Source organism: Choloepus didactylus, chromosome 19 (assembly GCF_015220235.1).
Source record: "Choloepus didactylus isolate mChoDid1 chromosome 19, mChoDid1.pri, whole genome shotgun sequence".
NCBI lineage: Eukaryota > Metazoa > Chordata > Mammalia > Pilosa > Megalonychidae > Choloepus > Choloepus didactylus.
The window spans coordinates 38,709,449-38,721,574 of record NC_051325.1 but is presented as its reverse complement, the minus strand read 5'-3'; the positions used below and the strand labels follow the sequence as shown (position 1 = coordinate 38,721,574).

Here is a 12,126-nt window from a genome sequence, read left to right as displayed (position 1 = left end):
ACTTACCTGCACATCTGGACATGGCCTCTTAATTGGGGGAGACTGGCTGGAGGAATCGCCCATGCCCAGTTCTGCCCGCCCTAGGTGCTTGACCACAATGCAGCATCTCACTGGGAAACCCCTGGAGGAAAGAAAAGTCTGAGGTGGTGGGGCTGGTTGGCTCAAAAGAAAATTTGGCAGGCCCTGCCTATGTCTACCTAGAGTAGGGGGACAAAGGGAATTTGAGCCCCAGGACCTGGCATAGGGAAAGGCCTAGTCGACCCAGGGCACTGGCCATTTGGCAAGCACACTTACTTCTCCCGACACTTCTCCAGGGCCTCGTCAACCAGCTCCTTCAGGTTCACAAGCTTTTCTCCCCTGTAGAAGGCATCTTTGGGGAGCAACAGACATTCCAGGGCTTAGAAAGGCAACATACTCCTTGCCCCTTATTCTAGTGGGCACAATGTCCACAGAGCCCTTGTTGAGTGGGCTTTTTGATTCTGGCTTTTCTGGCTAATGTGAGCTGACAGAGGGTCAGTTGAGGTGGGATCAGGAGAGGAGGGGCAGACAGTACCTACCCTCGACACTGAGCAATCCCAAATACCAATGAGCTGATTGGAAACTAAGACTCAGGGAGTGGGGTTTTGGAGAAGGGGTGAGAGAATCAGTCACCTGTAGTGATGAGAAGGCTGCAACTGGAATCCAGTATCCGTTCACACAGAGACTCTGCAGAGAAGCCTGCAAACTAGGGAAGGGAAGAAATACTGAGAGAGAAAAGGAAGCCCCAGTGATTGAGAGAACAAAGAAAGGAATTACTCATGGAAGTTTCAGGGTCTCTAAGCCAGGTCCCAGAAGAAGCTGGATAGTGGATATGGACCTAGGGCACAAACCTTCTAAGTTCCTTAGTCTAGTATTTAAGATCCTATATTATCCAGGCCCAAATTACTTCTCCAGAGCCCTATTCCCACTCCTGCCCGTTTTTTCCAGCCCAAACTCCTACCACAATAGAGTGTAGAACCCCAAGGCGAGCGCATGCCAGCATAGCCACCACCAGTTCCGGGATCATAGGCATGTAGATGGCGACTCGGTCACCCTTCTGAATGCCTGCAGGTAAAGGACACAGATCATGGACCATAGACTCTGCCTGCTACTCACTTCCTCCCATCCAGTTAGTTCCTGCAAACTTACCTTTTCTGCTCCCCTTGTTACCAGATTCCTTCCTTTCCTTGCCCACTGCCCCCAAGTCCTTAGATACCTTAAGGCTGGGCCCCCAATCCCCTTCCCACATCTCCACACTCACCCTGTTTTCGGAGAACATTGCTGAACCGACACACTTGGACCAAAAGCTCACGGTATGTGATCTGGGTGGCCTCCCCTGGCTCATTGCCCTCCCTGAGATATACCAGAAAGAATCAGTCATTAGGGAGGATACCCTCTTCCCCAGACAAGAAACAGAAACAGTCATAAAATCCATCCAGTAACAAGGTCTGGGAATGTCCAATGAGAGTGAGATATCTGCCACCACATCTTGAGATGACTGGTCAGATGCTTTGAACTTTCTGATACTTGATATACATGTTGAGTATCATTGGAAAATACACTGTTCATCTCTGAACCTCAGTTTTTATGTCGATAAAACAGGTTGATGGTCCCTTCTCTTCAATCATAGGGACATTTTAAGGAGAAATCATATCACAGATGTGATCATTTCTGAGTAAGGTATCAAGACTGCAATGGTGTTATTCAAACTGGGGTCTTCAAATCATCTAGGGAACTTGTTAAAATGTAGATTCCTGGGCCCCAGCTCAAATTTACTGAATCAGAATAACACGGCCCAAGAATCTGTTTCTTTATTAAGCCCTCTTTATACAACACTTTAATGGTATAAATAATCAGCAGGTGATTCCAATGCACACTTAAAATATGAGAATCACTATCCTCTATCAGCTGACTTCTCTCTATTCCTCAGCCTTACCTTCCATTCCTCCCTAGGTTTTAGCCTGATTTCCCTCAGTCATCCCTTCATTTGTTCATTCACTTATTCAACACCTAGTATGTGCTGATACACGTATAGAAACCAGACACTGATGAATGAGATATGCTAGGTCCCTGACATTATGGAGCTTATATTCCAATGACAGCATAGGTGATAAAACAAGTAATGAATATAACAAGATAATTTCAGGTTATAGGCATTATGAACAAAATAAAGCAGGATGATTTAATAACAAATGACTGTGGGAAAATATTTTTTAAATCATTATATACTGAGATTGGCTATAAGAATGTTCCCCTCAGTGTTTTTTAAATTTTATTTTGGGATTTTTTTCAATAGGCAATACATACAAACGGTATTGCATAAAAAGATTATTAATGAGAAATATCACTCCCACACCTGTCCACCAATCACCCTGATTAGAGGCAACTGCTGATACTAGTATTTAGTGTAACTTCCAGAGAGAGAGTCAATATGTAGACAGGACCATTCCTAGTAGGGAGTGCAAGGGCAATTCAACTAGTGTGGTGACCAAGATAATCACGTTTAAAGAAGGCTACAATGTCAGCATCTTTAATAAGATCCTTGGAATATCAATGAAAACAGAAATTTTTAAATTGAATTTTAATCCGGTTCAGAAAAGAGATAAGCACCTCACAATCCCCAAACAAGCACAGGATGGCAGAGTGGGGGAAGTCACTCTACCCAAGGGACAGGCCCATCTGACAAGCATATGTACATGCATTTATATTTATATATTCTCCTTTATTCTACACAAATGGTAGCATACTATATACACTATTCTGTATCTTTTTTCAAAAAAAAATTCTTATTGAGGTATATGTTCAATAAACTGCACAATCTTAAGTGTAGAGCTTGATTATCTTGCTTTTTAAAAATTTAACAATATACTTTGATATCATTCTCCATGAAGACATATAGAGTGGTTTCATTTTCTTTGTCAGCTACATTATATTCCATTGTTTAGATGTACCATAATATTTTAAACAAATAAATGCTTCTGTGGATATCTTTACTTATATGTTGTTTTACTCCTTGCAAGTATATCTGTAGGATAAATAACTAAAAATGGATATGTGCATTTTAAACATTGATAAATATTAGGGGATGACTACTTTAGGATAAGACGGTCAGGGAAGGCTTCTCCCTGTGGAGGTAATATCTGAGCTAAGACCTGAGTTATGAGAAATGGGCAATCATATGAATACTTGGGAAGAGCTTTCTGGGCAGAGAGAATATCAGATGGAAAGGCATTGAGGCAGTAATGTGCTTGGCCTATTCAAAGAATAGAAAGGAAGCCAGTATGGCTGGAGTGTAAGAACAAGAGATAGGAAGCAGCTGGATCATGCAGGGTTGTGTGGGTAATGGCTGGAAGTTTAAATTTTATTCTAAGTGGTTTCTCCTGGCTTCTTTTACACACAAAGCTCAAGGTTCCCTTCACATTTTTGATCATGTCAGTGCCCCTGTTCCCTCCTCCTTTAGGCACTGGCACCACATAGCTCTCCCTAAGCACTTCAGGCCATTGTACTCATTCTCCTTCCTTACAACCCAGAGTACTTAAGAAGGAGGAACCCAGAGAGATGTAGTAGCTTGGCCAAGGTCAGACAATAATAAGCAGCAGAGCCAAGAATAGATCCTCAGGTCTTCTGACTCCAAGTCAGGACTCTTGCCTCTCCTAGTGTGAAGAACAGGGACTGGTAGGGAAGTCAGGCCTTTTCTTATTAATGGAAGCTACACAGAAGATTACCCGCCTCTTTCCAGCTCCTGGCCTGCTGAATTCGTTACTATCCTCTCTTTAGCTTAGGTCTCCTAGGACTCAGTGGAGCCAACCAAGAACAGGGAGCTCACTAAAGTGAGAAGGAACAGGGAGAAAAGAGGCTGGTGAATGGAATGCCAGGGGCAGAAAAGCCATTTTTTTAACTGGCCTACTGATGAGTGCCAGACGAACTTCAGACTGCCTCCAGTTAAGGCTGAATGCTCACATATACCACACACCCATGCACACGGGTCCCCACATATATACCACAAACCAGCTCACCTGTGTGCAGTCACAAGCATAAAATCACATACACTAATATACAAACTTTCTAGGCATAAAAACTGCCTATCTGCATTCAAAGGCACAAATAAGAATAAATATATGCACCCAGGACTCAAACATGGGCACATCCACAAACAGACACCACATCTATTTACTCATCTACATGCACAGCTTGCCCCTCTGGAAACTCACAAGAAACTTTTTTCATGGAACTTGCCACTATTTGAAATTATCTCATGTATTTTATTTGTTGGCCTGTATATCATCTGTCTCCATGAGAACAGAGATCGTTTGTCTTATTCATGGCTACATTCCTAGCACCTAGACTAGAGCGTATATAAAAGGAACCCAGGATAAGCACAAACCTATACAAGTACAGCTTACTTGAGCCCACTTCCATCTGTACACACACATACACACCCCACAGTGTACACTCCTCTCCCTGGCTATGGGCTCAAGTTATACATTATTGATATAGGCACCTTACTCTTTCCAGCATCTTCTTTCTCTGACATATATACCAGCTGCGGCCCCTGGCTAGTTGGTGGATAAAAGGAGGTTACTGGCCAATCTCAAGATCCTAAGCACTCTAAGATGTTAGACTCTTAAAAGAACATCAAATTTAGTATTCTAAATCTGAGATCTAAAGAGGCTATGTTTTGTGCTCAGGATCATTTGGTGGGTTGTTGGCAGAGTAGGGACCAGAATTCAGGGTCCAGGCCTCTTTCCTTTATACTGGGAGTTGCAAGTATACAGACAATGTAAATGAGTGAAGTAGACTATCTGAAAGAAAAATTTTGATCGAGACAAGAAATAGATCACTTTCCTCAACTTTTCTGTAAGAAAACAGCAGCACATGTGTAATGACACTTAGCCACAGTTAGGGGGAAACAATAGGGCTGGAAAACTGGAGAATACATGCTCTGGCAAAAGGAGGCAGCCTAGTACTTAAAGTTATCTCCTGCCAATTTTTGTCCTCTGGGAATAAGGGCTCAGTGTTGTCAATTTTTTTCAGTGTTTCATGAAAGGCCTGGAACCTATTTTTGTCAAAACTTCTGAATTTTTAAATGCTGACAACTAATTTTTAAAAATTTTAAACAATATGGGTCAAACAAAACTATTAATGAGAGGTTTAGCTTTTGGGCTACCGGTTGGGAATCTTGCTGTATACCAGACAACTTCCCGTTCACTAGAGGCCATACGTGGTTATCAAGACCACCCAGGGTAAACAGTCACCAGGTCCTTCTCATCTTCCTCCTCCAAGGAACCTTCTCCGGGGAGTCTTCTCGAACTACCTCATCACTTACACTCTCCAAATTTACTGTAACCCATTATTGATTCAAAATGTATTTAGAATTTGACTACATTTCACATCTACTTCTACCATCCTAGTCCAAAACCATCACCAGGTAAGTTAGATCATGTCTCTCTTCCACTCAAAATGCTCAAATGTTTTCCCATGTCATTTTCAATAAAAATCAAAGTCCTACATGATCTGGTCCCTCAATATCTCTGTTGTCATCTTTATTATTCTGTCTTCCTCTCACTCTGCTCCATCCACATGGCCTCCTTAGTGTTAGGCAAAAACACCCAGCATACTTAACCCTGAGAGCCTTTGCCCTTTATTTGGAGCATTCTCCCCTAGATATACATGACTTATTTCCTATTTTTGGGTCACTGCTCAAATGTCAGCTTCTAGGTGAGGTCATCCTTGCCCACCTCACATAAGAGCACTCCCTGCCCTCCACCCCCAGGTGCTTCAAATTTACACCTTCCATTAAGTCTTTCCTGTTTCCCTCTTTCCCCACTTAGTTTCCCCACCAACCCCAAAGCTGAACATTCTCCCTTCTTCCCAAGGCCCTTTATTTCACTTTCCTTGTAATCTACTTGTTTTACCTTGGATTACAGTTATTTGGACCTCATCTTTCCCATCATACCCTGGGCTCCTAGAGGGCAGGCATCATGTCTTCTTTCTCTCTGTCTCCTCCAAGCACAGATGGCACAAAAGGTACTCAAGTTTCATGGTCAAATCACTGAAAGACTGATGAGTAATGACAAGGAAGCCAGGGCTCCCCTCTTAATATGAGAGGGAAGTTGTTGGATTGAGGATTTTAGCTCTCTGGTGTAGCAGAAAAGTAAGGCATAGGATAGGAGAAAAGAGCTGAGGGAAAGATGGCAGGGAGGGGCAGCAGGGAGGAACTGGGTTCTTCAAAGAAGCATCAGAGGGCAGAATCTAACCTGGTGCATTGGGCCTTCCAGAGGAGAAACACCCAGGTAAGAAGAGGACTCAAACCTCTTATGAGAGGAATGCTGGAGTAACTGAGATGTTTAGCTTAGAGAAGAAAAGTTATTGTGGGACAAAATAGCAAGTCTCAAACATCTGTATTTCTATTTGCCTCCACTCTATTTCAAACCATATTCATCTCTTGCCTGGATGACCACAATAGAACCCTAACTGGTTTCCCTGTTGCCTTTCCAATACATATATCATCTAGAATAATCTATGAGATAAGACGGTTGCTGCAAAGGAGAGGCTAGGCCTCCCTATATTTGTGCCTAAGAGTCTCCTCCTGAATGCCTCTTTGTTGCTCAGATGTGGCCCTCTCTCTCTGGCTAAGCCAACTTGAAAGGTGAAATCACTGCCCTCCCCCCTACGTGGGATCAGACACCCAGGGGAGTGAATCTCCCTGGCAACGTGGAATATGACTCCCAGGGAGGAATGTAGACCCGGCATCGTGGGACGGAGAACATCTTCTTGACCAAAAGGGGGATGTGAAAGGAAATGAAATAAGCTTCAGTGGCAGAGAGATTCCAAAACGAGCCGAGAGATCACTCTGGTGGGCACTCTTACGCACACTTTAGACAACCCTTTTTAGGTTCTAAAGAATTGGGGGTAGCTGGTGGTGGATACCTGAAACTATCAAACTACAACCCAGAACCCATGAATCTCGAAGACAGTTGTATAAAAATGTAGCTTATGAGGGGTGACAATGGGATTGGGAAAGCCATAAGGACCAAACTCCACTTTGTCTAGTTTATGGATGGATGTGTAGAAAAGTAGGGGAAGGAAACAAACAGACAAAGGTACCCAGTGTTCTTTTTTACTTCAATTGCTCTTTTTCACTCTAATTATTATTCTTGTTATTTTTGTGTGTGTGCTAATGAAGGTGTCAGGGATTGATTTAGGTGATGAATGTACAACTATGTAATGGTACTGTAAACAATCGAAAGTACAATTTGTTTTGTATGACTGTGTGGTATGTGAATATATCTCAATAAAATGATGACTAAAAAAATAAAAAAAAATAATAATCTATGAGAAACATAAATTAGATCATATCACCTCCTACTTAAAACCTTTTAATAGCTTTCACTGCACTTCAAAGAAGATCCAAACTTATATGCCTTGCATCCTCTCCAGTTTTGTCTTCTGCCATTCTGCCATTCTGTTTACTAGGTTCCAAATACACTAACCTTCTGGAATGAAAGAACATGCCATGTTCTTTTACTATCCTTCCCCAATTCTCCAAATGGTTTGTTCTGTCTTATGTTTCAAATCTCAGCTTACATGTCACCTCCCTAGTGAGGTTTTCCTTGACCACCTTAAGTAGCATCACCTCTTTCTGTTATTCTTTATCACAGAGCCCTGTTTATTTCCTTCACAGCATTTTTCTGAAACTGTGATTCTTTTGTTATTTATTTGTTGACTTTTTTTTTCTTTTTTACTTATCATCTGTTCTCCTACTGGACTGTAAGCTTCATGAAGGCAGGGACCAAGTTGGTCTTGTTCAGTGCTGAGTCCCCAGTGCCACACACAGAAACTTTCACACAGTGGGTGCTCAATAAATGAATGAATCTGAAGATTATTGTGCGAAAGAAGAGGCAAACTAGTGTTAAGTAACTATAATGGAGAGCTGGGAGCTGGTCAGTTTGGAGAGCTCAATATAAAGAAGGCCTTTCTAACTGTCAGAACTGTCCAATGATAGAAGGTACTCCTTCTGAAGCTCCCTAACTTTAGAAATACCATGTAGAAGCTAGGATTTGTAGGGATACTAAAGAGCAGACTCCATTACATGGTTGGGGACTAAACAAGACCAATGTTCCTCAAAGGGTGGTCAGACAGTGTTAACAATGCAGATTCCGAGGTCCCATCCTACATAGCTACAGCATAGGATTATGCAAGTTGGATAAGGGCAACCCTGACACCCTCATTCTATTAGATCATCCTCCAGGAAGTGAGGCCTTGTAATTTTCGTTTTACAGCTCCTCATGTGATACATGTTCACTGAAGTTTGAGATGATTTTTAAGGCACTTCCAACTCTGAGATTCTTTGATTCTGTAAAGTGAGGAAATATTTTGAAAGGGTACTATGAACCGTAAAGCACTGCACAAGTAAGAGAAACTCAGATATAAGTATACCCTCCAGCCACTTTCCCTTTTACTCGTCAAGCAGGGAGTAGAAGCAATATAATTTGGCCAATTAATAGCCTAATGTTCCCTCTGGGTACTCCTGCCCCAGCCACAGTGAAGAGGGAGAAGGGCTGAATAAATTGTGAGGTGGGCACACTACAAAGACTGAACAAATCACAAATCACTTAGAATGCTAGTGCAGGACGGGGCTTTAGATCCACTGCCCTCATTTTGCAGACAAACCTTAGGCATGGAAACGGAAAGTGATAGCCTTAAGGTCACTTGCACATTAGTTAGCAGCTTATTCTAAAGCATTACTGTCCAATATAGTAGCCACTAGCTACGTGTGACTATCGAACATTTGAAATGTGATTGAGGAACTGAGTTCTTCATTTTATTTAAATTTAATTACATTAAATATAAATAGGCATATGTGCTAGTGGTTACCATCTTAGACGGTGCAGTTCTGGAGTCTAGGCGATTCTAGTTCAGGGCATTCTCCTTCTAAGTGACACACCCTCCAATAAGGGTCGTTGAAAAGAGCTTTCCAGGACCAGAATTTGCATAAGGAAGAAAATCAAAGTGCAGAAGCTCTGAGAACTGCGGGGTTCAAGTCCACCACAGATGGATTTTAAGGTAAAATCAGAAACTTGTCATTCTGTTTGGTTTTCCCTGGCTTCCTTAGAAAAGGTTGATTTTGAAAACACCATGGATTTCTGGTTTTAAGTAATGTCTACCTTGCAATTCCTAATGCAGTTTCACCCAACTCCTGATTCAAACACTTGGATCTACTGTCATCCTATTACTAGAATCTGGAAGGACTTTCCACTAACTACAAGACTGGTGAAATTGGAGTAAAAACCACAGTCAGTGGTCCATTCATGAAATGCCTGCCTAACCGTAGATATCTTACCTTTTGTACCTCCCTCTGGCTCAGAAAAGCCAGATCTGTACTGACCATTCTTCAAAAAGCAGACATGATCAAGAGAAATACAAACCAAAACCACAATGAGATACATTTCACACCTATTAGGATAGCTATAATCAAATAACAGATAATAACAAGTGTTGGCAAGCATGTGGAGAAATTGAAACCCTCATACACTACCAACAAGGATGTAAAATGGTGCAGCCGCTTTGGAAAACCATCTGGCAATTCCTCAAAAGATTAAACATAGTTATCATATGACCCAGCAATTACACTCAAAATAACTGACAACATATGTCTATATAGAAGCTTGTAAATGAATGCTCATCACAGAATTACTCATAATATCAAAAACTGAAAACAACCCAAATTCCATCAACTAATGAATGGATAAACAAAATGTGGCATATCCATATAATGGAATCTTATTTAGCCATAAAAAGGAATGAAGTACTGATACAAGCTACAACATGAATAAACCTCAAAAACATGCTAAGTGAAAGAAGCCAGACACAAAAGTCAACACACTGTATGACTCCATGAATACCCAGAATAGGCAAATCCATAGAGACAGGAAGTAGATTATTGGTTGCCTAGGGCTGAGAGTGGGGGTTGTGGTTAGGGGAAATGAGGTACAACTGCTAATGAGTATACAGTTTCTTTTTGGGGTGATGAAGATATTGTAGAATTGCTTGTGGTGATAGCTGCACAACTCTGTGAATATACTAAAAACCATTGAATTGCACACACTAAAAGGGTAAAATGCATGGTATGTGAATTATATCTCAAGTAAAAAACTCATTGGGATTTTGATTGGAATTGTAATAAATATATAGATTAATTTGAAGGGAATAGACATCTATATATTACCTTCCTTTCCAGAAAGATTGTCTCTTAGCATTATTTTTTTTAATTATTTCTATTTGCATAAAGACATGACTTGGCACTTATTTTTCTAGCATTATAGTCATATACACACATCTGTCTCCCTCAATGGATTGTGCATTCTTAAAGCAGGCAAGATATCTTTTTAACTGTTTCTTCTCAGTGCCTACCACAAAGGTTAATGCTCAGTGGGTACTTAATAATACATAATTGTGAAATGAATGGATAAAACAATGAATGAATAAACAAACATCTCTGCACATATGACCAGCTGGATCCAGGCTGATTAGAGAGAGAAAACATAGACGGAAAGACAGAATAACAGAGGAAACAAACAAAAAAGATACATGCTGCACTGGCAAGGAAAAATGGTAGACATAGAGAGGAAAAAAGTACGGAACTTGTGGAATGGGACTCAGGCATATCAAAAAGTTTCTTGAGCCGCTACTGTGGGCTCAGACCTGGATTCTCTGCCATGGGAGAGACTACAAGAAGCCCCTGGAACTGAGATTCAGGGTATGGAACTTCTGTCCTACAGTCTGGGCTATTATTGCAACCTGTCCTCTTGCCAGCTATTTTCAGGCCTTGGTCCAGGGACTTTGTGCCTATTCCCCTTGGCCAATGTAGCCTTGTTGTCAGTTGGATTCTGTGTCTCTGTTGAGAAGGCAGAACCTGGGCCATTACAGATGGTAACCCCTTTCCCAGTGCCTATATACCTGCTTATAGGAGGAAAATCACACACACTTGTTCCTACCATCCTGTGCCCCATACTAGCCTCACCAAAGCCTAAGAACGCCCAAAGTAAGTGAACGAGGGAGTCCTCCCTCTCAGATCCTTTATTATCATAGCATTTGGAATGCTGCCCAAAGCAGGAACATGCCTGGAGCAGAAAAGGAAAGTGTGAAGAACTGCCAGGGACATTTTACATGTGACATTAGGCCTTTCAAGCATAAAATACACATGCAAAAATATTCATTACAATATTTCGTTATTATCTAGGTAGACAGCATAGTTTAAATTATTAGGCAGAGTTTTTGTTTTTGTTTTGCATTGCAGCTTTTTTTTTTTAATTCAGTTTTGAGATATATTCACATACCATACAATCATCCATGGTGTGAATTAACTTCTCACAGTACCATCAAATAGCTATGCATTCATCACCCCAATCTATTTTTGAACATTTTCCTTACACCAGAAAGAATCAGAATAAGAATAAAAAATAAAAATAAAAAAGAACACCCAAATCACCTCCCCATCCCACCCTATTTTTCATTTAGGTTTTGTCCCCATTTTTCTACTCATCCATTCATACACTGGATAAAGGAGTGCGATCCACAAGGTTTTCACAATCATACTGTCACCCCTTGTAAGCTACTTGTTTTACAATCGTCTTCAAGAGTCAAGGCTACTGGGTTGGAATTTGGTAGTTTCAGGTATTTCCTTCTAGCTATTCCAACATATTAAAACCTAAAGAGTGTTATCTATATAGTGCGCAAGAATGTCCCAAGTGACCTCTCGATTCCATTTGAAATCTCTCAGCCACTGAAGCTTTATTTCGTTTCATTTCACGTCCCCCTTTTGATCAAGAAGATGTTCTCAATACCACGATGCTGGGTCCAGATTCACCCCCGAGAGTCATATCCTGCGTTGCCAGGGAGATTTACACCCCTGGGAGTCAGTTCCCACGTAGGGGGTAGGGCAGCGAGATCACCCGCCAAGGAGAAATAGTTAGAGAGAGAGGGCCACATCTGAGCAACAAAGAGGCACTCAGTGGGGAGACTCTTAGGCACAATACAAAAGCAGGTTTAGCCTCTCCTTGCAGCAACCAGCTTCACAGAGGCCAGCCCCAAGACAGCAGGCTCAGC

At 41.5% G+C, this 12,126-nt stretch overlaps 1 protein-coding gene across 2 annotated transcripts in view; it reads right to left on the bottom strand.

Moving 5' to 3' along the window:
* The window catches only part of ACSS2 (acyl-CoA synthetase short chain family member 2), a 44,216-nt gene that overhangs the window by 11,555 nt on the left and 20,535 nt on the right, over window positions 1-12,126 (bottom strand). For both annotated transcript variants that reach the window (XM_037811113.1, XM_037811114.1), the window contains exons 3-7: window positions 1,280-1,371; window positions 980-1,083; window positions 652-724; window positions 295-370; window positions 7-121 (exon numbers count right to left, since the gene is read on the bottom strand). In XM_037811113.1, the coding sequence (XP_037667041.1) occupies window positions 7-121; window positions 295-370; window positions 652-724; window positions 980-1,083; window positions 1,280-1,371 (460 nt within the window). The remainder of the gene's footprint in view (window positions 1-6; window positions 122-294; window positions 371-651; window positions 725-979; window positions 1,084-1,279; window positions 1,372-12,126) is intronic.